Source organism: Rana temporaria, chromosome 2 (genome assembly GCF_905171775.1).
Source record: "Rana temporaria chromosome 2, aRanTem1.1, whole genome shotgun sequence".
NCBI lineage: Eukaryota > Metazoa > Chordata > Amphibia > Anura > Ranidae > Rana > Rana temporaria.
This window is the reverse complement of record NC_053490.1, coordinates 340,424,096-340,436,586: the sequence shown is the minus strand read 5'-3', so window position 1 is coordinate 340,436,586 and position 12,491 is coordinate 340,424,096. Positions and strand designations below refer to the sequence as shown.

General features: G+C 43.1%; 1 protein-coding gene across 3 annotated transcripts in view; it reads left to right on the top strand.

Annotated features, from left to right (window-relative positions):
* Positions 1 to 12,491, top strand: part of LOC120928428 (C4b-binding protein alpha chain-like) — a 262,555-nt gene that overhangs the window by 227,642 nt on the left and 22,422 nt on the right. For all 3 annotated transcript variants that reach the window (XM_040339532.1, XM_040339534.1, XM_040339533.1), the window contains 2 exons: positions 6,059 to 6,238; positions 7,598 to 7,621. In XM_040339532.1, the coding sequence (XP_040195466.1) occupies positions 6,059 to 6,238; positions 7,598 to 7,621 (204 nt within the window). The remainder of the gene's footprint in view (positions 1 to 6,058; positions 6,239 to 7,597; positions 7,622 to 12,491) is intronic.

Here is a 12,491-nt window from a genome sequence, read left to right as displayed (position 1 = left end):
TTCCACTGGGCAGTACTTGAACTACAAGGACAGAGATTATACTCAGATTGGCTAGGGAAAAGGGAGCAGTACACTTTAATGGAACAAGGATATCGTTTTACCCAGATTTCTCTGCGGAGGTACAACGCAAGAGAGCCAAATTCGCCGATGTGAAGAAACGCCTACAAAGGATCCAAGTCTTACGCCATGCTGTACCCGGCCAAGTTGAGGGTCACTACCAGAGGCCAAGCCACCTTTTTTAAATCCGTGGCGGAAGCTGCTGACTGGCTGGATCGCAATGAGCAGGATCTGCGGAGGCGAAGTGATGCGGATGTGGAAGACTGAGGCCCCGGACCTCACTTTGCGAAACCGGTATGCTGCCTGCAGACAGGTTTTGTTGTCTGTTTACAGAGTGGGACATTACTATTTTTCACATGGTTAGCGCTAGTTCAGAGCTTTGGAAGTTGAAGTTTGCCTACAATGGACTCTGAGCTGCAGTGGGGGACTTTGGCCCACTGCGAAACCCATGTTCGTGTAAAATCCCAGTTGAAGGGAAGAGTTGTTTGGTGCCCGGTTGGCATGAATTCACGGAGACTGTTACCACCTGATTTTTTTGCTCACTTTGCTGCATTGCTTGTTGTTTTTTTTTTTTTTGCTCCCCTACCTGCAATATTTGTGGCCATACCTATGCATGCTTGCTCATCTCGCACCTGACCCTTGCTCCCTGGTCGGGCGAGGTGCCCTACCTCCTTGGCCCAGGACTGGGGCGTATAGCCTGCGGCGATGGTACTTTTTTTCTACTTACCATGGCCACCACTCCAATTGTGACTTGGAACATCCGCAGTGTTCATGATCCCGTGAAACGCACCATGATTGGCTCATGTCTGAAAAAGTTTCACCCTGCCATTGTGGGCCTCCAGGAGACCCACCTCACGACGGATACGGTTGGTTGTCTGGGGTTTTCCTGGGTGGGCAAGGCCTACCACTCCACCCACACCTCATACTCTCGGGGGGGGGGGGTACACAAATCCTTGGCTTACCAGGAAATAGACTCGGCACTGGACTCCCATGGGAGATATGTGTTTCTGTACTGTAAAGCGTTTACTGTGACGATATTTGCCTTTGTGTATATACCCCCTGCCTTTTCTGGGGAGGTCCTGAAGCTTCTCCTGTCTTACTTGGTAGATAAGCCTGTTATACCTGTTATGGGGGACTTCAATGGTTGCCTTGACCCCAGACTGGATAGACATCCGCCAGCCCAGCCGCCGTTAGGAGGTAGAGGCACTGTTTTGAGCCGCCTGCTGGCGGAGGTGGGCTGGATTGATGTGTGGAGAGCTAGATACCCGACGACTAAACGGTTCTCCTGTTTCTCTAAAACCCACGGATCACTTTTCCGCATTGACCTTTGTGTAGGGACCCCCCAGGTCCTGCACATGGTCCCTAATGGTGGAGTACTTTCCCAGAGGGGTGTCTGACCATTCCCCTCTGGCTGCATATCTGGTTACCCATCCGGTCTCCTCCTTGCCCAGGGCCCCAGGGAAAATGAACACCTTTTGGCTAAAGCTTTTTACCTCACATGAGCGGGTGGTGCGTCGGAACAGTATTTTGTAGATAACCGTCAGGGAGGCGATGGGCTGGGATGCATTCAAGGCCTGCCTGAGGGGCACATTTATAGCAAAAATTACTTCTATCAAACACAACTCGTCTGTCCTTTTTGGAACAGGTTGAGGATCAGGTGAGGCAGTTGGAACTTCAGTTTGTGGTGGACCCCTCGGATTCCGCGAGGGAGGCGTGGATCTCGGGCCAGGATTCTCTGGACCAGTTGAGAGCCTCCGCCGCGGAAAGGAAGCGTTTTTTTATGAGGAGGGGGAGAAAACTGGCCGACTTTTGGCCACGATCGCCAGGTCTCAACAGGCGTCTCCTGCCATTGGAGCAATCCGGTGCTCTCGGGGACGGCTGGTGAATGAACCTGAGCAGATTATAGCGTAACTGGCAGCCTTTTATACCAACCTGTATAGACCCTGTGATGATAACCCTGATGAGCTGCAAACTTGCATGAGTGCTGTGGCCCTTCTGTCCTTAGGTAGGTGGGCGCGAGTGGAGATGGAGGCCCCGCTCACTCTGGAAGAGCTAACGGAGGCAGCTGCCTCCTTTAGTTGATGAGGTTATTTTGTCTATTATCCATCCAGACCAGGCGGGGGTTCATGCCTCGCAATTCAACCGCAACAAACCTTAGACGCCTGTACTTGAACATGCAGACCCCCTCGCACTCCGTCGGCCATAGGGCACTGTTGTCTCTTGATGCCAACAAGGCTTTCGACAGTGTCGGCTGGCGGTATCTGTGGGCTGTACTGGCCAAGTTTGGTTTTGGGCCCAACTTCCTGAGGTGGGCGAGACTGCTGTATGGCCAATTCGTTACTGGAGGGGCTAGAGGCCCAGTGGTTCCAAAAGGCTAATAAGAGTGCCCACATATGCACTCCTTCAAAAAGTATGGAATAAGGCGAAACGGCTCCAGGGGGTCACGGGTTCACTGCGTTCAGCCCACTGTGGGGGAACAATACATATGCTGAACTGGCCAAGATTGAACAGGGCCCTAGAATGGCGCCACTTGGGCATAACACACCTCAAACAGGTCTTTCATAGCGGCGCTTTACTTCCGTTTAGTACTCTACAGTCCAGCCATGCGCTTCCCCCCACCATGTTGTTCTACTATTTGCAACTGCAACATGCAATTAATGCCCAGGGGGATGCGGTGGAGTGGGTTCAGTCCCCCACTCCGGTCTTCCGCATCCTACAGGCTGCTTCTGAGACTAAGGGCATTATCTCAGTGTTACAACACGTTGTTAGTTTCATTTTTGGAGGGGCACCCCATGAGAGCAGTGGGTCAGTGGGAGGTGGACGTCGGACCCATACCGGGGGAGATGTGGGAGGAGGCATTGCAGGCAGTTAACATGTGTTCGCTTAATGTAGCACAGGTGTCTCAACTGTACATTCTGCTGAGAGTCCATTACACTCCGGTTAAGCTTTTCAAAATGGGCAGGGCTCCTGACCCTTTGTGTAACAGATGCAGGGCAATGTCTGGTGATTTGATTCATCTGCTCTGGCATTGCCCAAAACTCCACAGGTTCTGGACGGGGGTCTTGGCTACACTCAATTTAGTGTTCCAGACCAATGTCCCTCTTGACCCACTACATTGCCTGCTTGGAGTTCTGGAGGGGGTGATACTGGAGGAGTTAACTCGAATGGCGTTTGCCCGAGCGCTATTTCAGGCTTGGAAAACTATTCTTTTGAATTGGAAATCGGAGGCGCCTCCTACGATTAAAACTTGGCTGCTGCACATGGGTAAAGCGCTTATAATGGAGAAATACATTTACCAACACAGGGGAAATGCGGATAAATTTGATATGGAGAAAAAATGTAGCGCTAGTGATGCAATGGAAACAATAGTTTCTCATTAGGTAAATAAGTGAATGAATGGTCACTTTACTGAAACAGTGATAATAGTGACAACCAATGTTGGGTGAGGTATATAAACAAATGAAATCAACAAACACAACCAAACATAACAGTGTAAAGTCCATCACTATAACTTGTGGGTGAATGGTAAAATGACCACGTACATCCTCATGGGCAAACAATCATTTCTTTGAACTCAATAAAGATGTGAGTGCGCTTACCGGAACACGTGGATCTGCCTGTCAGCGACAGCAGATCTTGTAGGCATAGAAACTCTCAGGGCAAAATCCGCTTGGCTTCCCCGGACTGGATCGGCAAATGCAAGGATCTTCAGTAGAGGTCCGTAGATAAACTATGTCCTGGAATGGTGAACCGAATCTCCCAAGATGTCTGTGCCCCATAACCAACGAATGAAGGGGGATGATGATGAAACCCCTTGGGGGGATAGGACAAATAGAACTGGAAGGCTCCAAACAGCATATGGGGGAAAAGGAAAAGAAAACAAAGCCCCTGTTATCTGCAGCTGTTCTGTCCAATCCAGCAATGATTCTCTATTGAGCTAAATTATGGCTATATTTATTTAGCCAGTTTCCTGTAAGCTCAGGATGACCAGAGTCATCTAACATGCTTCTTTTGAGCTCTTTTTCCTTGGATAAATTTGATAGGCTGTGGGATTCATGGCTTGCCACGCCTGGCTTAAGCCCCCTGGAACTTGTCCGTATGAGGTTGTTGAGGGGTGTATAGTGTTGCAGGTGGTGGAGTGGGGTGGACTGGCTGGCCACTAGTATAAATGGCTGGGAGGTTTTCCGGTGGTGACATGGAATGGGGCCTTTGGGATATAGTTTGTGAATCATTAGCAGGTGGGGGCAGGGGGCATGATGCTGGGTATATTCATTATTTGTTCTGTGCAAGATTGGGAGTTGCATTGTCATTATGTTTGCTAATTGTATATGGTATGTCATATTCTTATATTCTGTATGTTTTGTGAGCAATAAAAACCTTTTTGATAAAAAAAAGTTCACTATATTGACCCCTTATATATTTGAACATGTTGATCATATCCCCCCTTAAAGCGGTGGTTCACCCTAAAAACGACTTTCCCCTATTACACTGCCCCCCCGCATTACAATACGATTATGCCTTTAATTTTTTTTTTGCTGCTGTACATACCTGGGTACAGCTATTCACCCGTGTCCTCCGGGTTGCGAGTCCCACGGGAGTGGGCGTTCCTAACATGGCGGTGATTGACGTTTTGACAAAAAAACGAGCTCCCCCCGTCGCGCAAGCCGCGTCACGACTGGCGAAAGGAGCCGAACGGCGATGCGCAGGCGCAGTATAGCGCCGACTCGCCGTTCGGCTCCTTTCGCCAATCGGGACGCGGCTTGCGCGACGGGGGGAGCTCGTTTTTTTGTCAAAACGTCAATCACCGCCATGTTAGGAACGCCCACTCCCGCGGGACTCGCAACCCGGAGGACACAGGTGAATAGCTGTACCCAGGTATGTACAGCAGCAAAAAAAAAATGAAAGGCATAATCGTATTGTAATGCGGGGGGGCAGTGTAATAGGGGAAAGTCGTTTTTAGGGTGAACCACCGCTTTAAGCTCCTTCTCAAGAGTGAATAAATTCCGTTCCTCCAATCTTTCCTCATAGCTGAGCTCCTCCATGCCTCTTATCAGTTTGGTTGCCCTTCTCTGCACTTTCTCCAGTTCCCCAATATCCTTTTTGAGAACTGGGGCCCAAAACTGAACTGCATATTCCAGATGAGGGCTTACTAATTTGTACAGGGGGAAAATTATCTCTCTCTGGAGTCCATACCTCTCTTAATACAAGAAAAGACTTTGCTTGCTTTGGAAACCGCAGCTTGGCATTGCATGCCATTATTGAGCTTATGATCTACCAAAACCCCCAGATCCTTCTGCACTACGGATCGCCCCAGTTGTACTTCCCCTAGTATGTATGATGCATGTATATTCTTAACTTTACATTTATCAACATTAAACCTCATCTGCCACATAGTTGCCCAATTAGACAGAGCATTGAGGTCAGCTTGTAAATTGGCGACATCCTGTAAGGACGTTATTCCACTGCATAGCTTGGTGTCATCTGCAAAGACATAAATTTTACTTTTTGATCTCAGACCCAATATCATTTATAAAGCGATTAAAAATTAAGGGTCACAGCACTGAACCTTGGGACTTGATAACTCTGATAACCTCTGATAACCTTGGACCATTCAGAGTAAGAATCATTAACCACTACTCAATGAATTCTGTCTTTTAGCCAGTTTTCTATCCATTTCCATCCATTTCCTGTCATTGGGACAGGAAATGGGGGCAAATCCGAGGATAATGGAGAGCCATTATTATCTGACAGAGGTGCTAACCTCCCATTCTACTAAAATTCATCTTTGCATTGCTGTTGTGCCGCTGTTGGAGGGACAGCAAACAATAAAAACCCAACAGTAGATCCAAACCTTGCCTACTCAAAAGAAAATTTCAGCCAAAACATTTTTTTTTTTTTTTTTTAAAGTGTATAACTTTTGTCCTGAGCTTATTTTACCAATTCATCTGGTACAATAGATTTTTTGGAAATTAACCAAAGTTTGTATTTTGCTTATTTACAGCTGTTGAATGTTCAAGTCCAGATGTGGCCAATGCAGCTAGATTATCTGGGTTTTCTGGTTCATACCATTTTAATTTCACTGTCACATTTGAGTGTTTTCCGGGCTTTACAATGAATGGCTCCAACTCTGTCAAGTGCAATGCCAGCAGCCAGTGGGATCCTCCGTTGCCTACATGTAATGGTAAGTTGCACTATAATTTCCTGTTAATCTGCGAAAACGCAGACACCAAAACATCTAAAAACTTAAACTCATTAAACTCATACAAAAATGTAATGCTCTAAATGGAGGAGCAACAGAGACCTTTCATACTTGCAGCATTGTCAACCTGGGAAGAGGGTAGTGTTATGTTGGCTAAACATTAGTAGATTTTTGAATTAAAAGTTCATATGAGGATTCGTGCGAAAACTTCAGTGCATTCAATGACTTGGCGAATGTCGTTCGAAAGTACTTCAAAACTTTGTTTGCTTTTAATAGTCAATTTTGGAATGAATAAATAGGCTTTCGTGAATGGAAACCTCATTTATTGCTAGAAATTAATTCATCCATTCAATAAAAAAATTCTATCCTATTACTTTGACTTTTCTCGTCACTGTGGTCGAAAGCAAATGTCAATATGGCCCCACTAACATTTTATATAATCAAATGAATGTTCTTAAAACAAAGATTATTTTTTTTTAACAATTCTACAAGTGTATGACCAGGTTAAAGTGGATGTAAACCCTCTTCTATACCTAGCCTCCAATGATACACAGGGATGAAACAAATCTCCCTACATAAGTTTTTTACGTGTGTGTGTGTGTGTGTGTGTGTGTGTGTGTGTGTATATATACTTCAGCTTTCTATATTCTTTAGAAAGTGAACATCATGTTAGAATTTTTACTTCTTGTCCCAGCACTGGGATTGGAGTCTTGGCATACACTGTGTGACAACTGATTGGAGGAAAGGCACGCGCTCACCCCCCTCCACATAGGCAGAGTAACAAAGATACTTGCTGTGTTGTGAATAGACCAGCTCTCTGGTAATCTATGTATAGCACCCACCTTGACACAAAAATGTTCAGCTGCTTTCATCTCCTGACAGGTTGGAGAACTTTTCAGGAGTTATGATAACATAGAAACAAAGCAGCAGAAAGAAACAGGGCTTAGGGCTTTGGAGAGAGATAAGTGCCTAGATTGAATTTCATGAATTAGGTTTACATCCACTTTAAGATACAGTAGTACATTTACAAGGACTTGACTAACAAATTAAAGGTAAAAAGCTAACGTTTTTTTTCTTTACACCGTTACAGCAAAAAAATAATTTTGTTTTGGGCTAAAGGTTTACATAAAAGCTGACCATTGTTAAGCACTCTCTTAATACAAGAAAGGACTGTGCTTGCTTTGGAGACCCAAGTCAAACATCCTGTTTATGTGCCTTTTTATATTTTGAAATTTTGTTTACTGAATTTCTTTGGAGTTTTGTAGAGCTATGTAAGGAATCAATTTATCTTTATTTTGTAATTCATCTTCATAAATCTTTCATTTGTTTTATGTCTTTTAGAGAACAATGTTGCAGAAGTTATGGGTAAGATTTGTTTAGTAATTACCTAGACTTTACTCTGCTGTTTAAGTGTGATAGTGAATTTCTTGGGTGAATTTGTACAGATTTTCTCTTTATAACAATGAATAGAAAATGTTTTAAAAATACTTCATTGTCAGTTAAATCTTGCATGTGAATATAAAGCTCAATACATTTTTTTTTTTTTTTTAATCAGATTTTATTAAATATTTAAAAAATGTATACACAGGTTCCACTCATAGCATAGACAATAGCCCAATCCTGTATAGTCATTCTAAGATTGGATTATTCCCACAACAAAACTCAAAATCTTACTCTCTAAAACATGACCGCTGGGTAGAGAGATGAACAAGGATAAAAGAAAGAGAAAGCCCATTAAAAATGACAAAATATTAAGTACTAGGAATTTTTACCTAATCTTCCATATTGATTTCTTAATACTATCGAGTGTCCCTGAAACACATCTGGCCAAGCGCAGAACACAACACAAAAGGAGAGAAAAAAAAACACTGACCTATACAGACCTAATAATTCCCCTGGGAAAGCCCCCTCCCAACCTTCTACCACACCCCGCCACACCTACCAAGCTCCGTCAAATCACAAATGACAACTCTCAAGATGTCAGTTCAGGAACTCGATCCAAGGTGACCACACTTCCATAAACTTAAGATAATATCCCTGATTATTTGCCATTATTTCCTTCATTCTTTTTATTTGATTAATTTCAACTACCCACTCTTGAATAGTGGGAACGACTATTGTATTCCAATGTCTAGGTATAATTATTCGCATGGCAGAAATTTGATGAGGAAGCAGTCCTTTTGTGACCCCTCGCAATGAAAGTCGCAGGGCTAGATTTAAAAGTTAATCAAAACGCTTTCTTATATTCTTATCCAGAGATTGGATAACCCAATTCTCTCTCCCGGTCTCTAATGTAATACGGGCTAGATGTGGAGGCGTATGATGGAAGTATATCATATATTGTAAGAAATGGTGCTGGAAAAACCTGTAGCCCTGTTACATAGGGACTCAAATAGTCTGCAATAGTGTTGGAGCTGAAGATAATGAAACCACTGACCAGCATATTTGTGTTCATTGTTAATTATCATGTTAAGAGACTGGAGTCCTTTTGATGAGAGAGCTTGTATAATCGGAGAAGGAGTCTGCCTTGTCCATCTTGGAAACCTATCTGGTTCCATACCATGTGGGAAGTCGGGGTTACCCATTATCGGGGTTAGCGGGCCTGGTATTGAGGACACACCCCATCTTTTTTTTACCGTCTTATCCCAAACTTTTAATAAGGACTGGGTCAGGGGTGGAAGTGTTTGACCTGATAGACGCAGTTTCGGTAGAGTCCACAGAAGAGAGACAAAAGGAAGCTCTGTTATTTGCTGTTCTATTGTTACCCAAAATGTTGTGCTCCCAGAATGGAACCAATCCAGTATTCTAGCCAATACTGAAGCTATATAATATTGTTCCATCTGCAGTAATCATGCTCCCCCTCAGTCTTCCGCTTTAGCAAAATATCATATCACAATCTTGCAGATAAATTCCGCCAGATATAGCAAAGTAAACTCGATCTTAGTGATCGAAAAAAAGTCTGTGGCAGAGCTATAGGCAATGTTTGATATAGGTATAGGAAACACAGTAGGGTATCCATCTTGTATATTGCCATTCTCCAAAACCATGTGTGCTTCCTTTTAGCCAGGAGCTGCAATTTATTAATTGTAGAATTAAGGGGAGATAATTCTACTCATTCAATTTTTCCTCTTGAGAAGTGATATTCACTCTTAAATATTTGAGGGATTGTGATTCCCACTGAAAGGGAAATTTTTTTTTTTTTTTTTTTTACAGCTTACCTGTAAAATCCTTTTCTTGGAGTACATCACGGGACACAGAGCCTAGTAATTACTAAGTGGGTTATATTCCACCTTCAGGTGCTGGACACTGGTGTAATCAGACAGGAAGTTTCCTCCCTATATAACCCGTCCGATACTGGGAGCACCTCAGTTTTTGTAGCAAAGCAATAAGTGTCCCAATATCCCCAAACAAGAGGGGCGGGAGCTCTGTGCCCGTGATGTACTCCAAGAAAATGATTTTACAGGTAAGCTGTTATAAAAATCCTATTTTCTTTATCGTACATCACGGGACACAGAGCCTAGGAATTACTAAGTGGGACGTCCCAAAGCAATGCCTACTGAGGGGAGGAAGACACAAATAACACAGACCGCCATCAGACGTGAGGACCTATACTGCGGCATCCTCTTGCTGTCTTACATTCACCTGATAGAAATTAGTGAATGTAAGCACCGATGACCAAGTTGCGGCCTTGCAAATCTGAGTCATAAAGGCTTGGTAATGCACCACGCATGAAGCACTTACTATCCTGGTAGGGTGCACTCTAAAAGAAACAAAGGGAAACCCTCTCTTTAAACCACAAGCCTGAATAATAACCTGATGAATCAACATTGAAAACATTTAATTTAGACACTGCCTGCCCTTTTCTGGGGCCTCCTGGTAGCGCAACAACATAAGTTTTCCGTATCTGCGCAGCTGCTTCAGATAGGCCTTGACATTTCTTACTCCAACGAAAGAGGGTAACCATTTTAATAGCTGATCTGTACACTACCTGCCCATTTCTAGGGTCTTCTGACAGCACAACAAAACGTCAGTTTCCTATATCTTTTGTTCGAAGGATGAAGAGAAATATGGTGCATCGGCCCTAGGTGCTGACCTTGTAAGCCGACAAAACTAGACCCAATCCCCGAGCACAAGGGTGACCTAACTGGCTGACTTATACGCGTTACCCCTTGTATAAAGGCCCGGATCAAAGAGTGCGAAGCAAGCGACCTTTGAAAACACTGACCAGGCCGAGATCGGATCCTTGATGGAACTTAAGGCTAGCTCCATCTCTTTTCCTAATGTAGGAAGGCAAGAATTTTACCCATGACATACTTCCTAGGATGCCACCCCTTGGTTTCACACCAGGAACATGATATATGGTCCTGGAGGCCAGATCTCCTGTATGAATCAAGGTAATTTGCCGCTGATTCTGAAAGGCCCGATCCTCAAGAATGTGGGCTATAGCAGCTAGACCATTAATTCCCATGTTTGCAAGATGGGATGGAATACCCCCTTGTGAAGTAGGCCTGGACAAAATGTAAGGGACCCTGGGTCCTCTATTACCACCCCTGCACAGTAAGGTCATCTGGGTTATGCCAGAGCAATTAGGCTGGCTTCCGTTCCCCTCTGATGTTGCATAGAAGCCACAGAAGTTGCGGCACTGGGCGGAGAGAGCGCATAAACCAGTGACAATTGGTCCCGCATGCGAGTGGATCCTTTGTCCTTGACACAAAGCTGTTCAACTTCTTGTTGAACCTGGACGCCAATACATTTTATGTACAGGGTACCCTTTCTCTGGCATTTGGTCAGAAAAAAGTAGGGGGTGTAGAGGTCATTCTCCCAGGAACAATTGTTGACGGCTCTAGAGAAGTGGACACTTGGACATTTATTCATTGGCATATTTTTATTTATATTTACTTATGTGTTAATTTTTTAATTTTTTCTTTTGCGCCGCACTTTTCTTTTTTCACTTATGCTTTGGGAATTTTTTGATGAATTCATTCTTAGTGCTGGCTAGCATATATCTCTTATTTGTATTTCCCAGCGCTGAATTTTCACATTTTTTATAGGATCTACTCTTCCCAGGCCGACAGAATAATTTTTATATCAGCCTTGAATGAAACTGAACATAGGGAACCGCTTTGAATGAAGCCACCATCTTCCCTAGCAACTTAAGCAAAAGGCAAATGTAAGGAACTGTTCCTTGCCTTGACCACATAGACCAGCTTTCTCATAGCTCTGATTTTGTCTGAGGCAAAAAACTCTCCTTTTTGGGATTGTCCCAAACATTCCAGGCTTCTTGCCACTCTTCACCCATTACCGGGGTTTGAGTTAACAGACCTTCAGGGACCGGGATCCTAGACAGGGTTTCCACTCCCCTGGACCTGTACCGCATCCTGCCAGAAAATCTTTGGTATGTGGTTATAACCAAAGTACTGGAACCCAGGATCCAGCCCTCCGAAGAGAGGCATTACAGGCAAAAACCTTGTGCTTCGGATACGAGGCCCCAAGTACCATCCACTTTGGCCCAATACACTTTGGATGGATCTGGTCTTTATGGAGGCTATTTAAATCCAGCATGGATCCCTCCAGTGGAGCTCCTCAGAGCACATCTTCACTCGTGACTAGACATGTGCAGGATGAAAAAATTTGTTTTGTTTCGATTCGTTATTTAATTCATTGTTGCATTCGTTTTCAGGATTAATTTCGTATTCGAAAAAACTCTACCGCATTCGAAATAATTTTACCGCATTCGAAAACAAATCTACCGAATTCGGAAAAAAATATTGAATTCAAAATAATGCTACCACATTTAAACTAATTCGAAATTTGTATAGAATGAAATCGAATTTGAATAGAAAATATTAAAATAGAATCGAAAATGCTAGAAAAGAAAAGCATAGAAAAACAATAGCACAGAACAGAAAAACATTTTTTTATTTATATATATATATATATATATATATATATATATATATATATATATATATATATATATATATATATATATATATATATATATATATATATATATATATATATATATATATATATTTTATGAAATATGAATTTCGTATGGAATGAAATCGAATTCCAATAGAAAAGATTTAGAATACAATAGAAATGAAAAGAATAGAAAAGAATAGAAAAAAATATAATATATTCTATTCTAATCTTTTCTATTCGAATTCATTCTGTACCAAATTCGAATTTCAGAAGATTGTGTGTGTGTGTGTGTGTGTGTGTGTGTGTG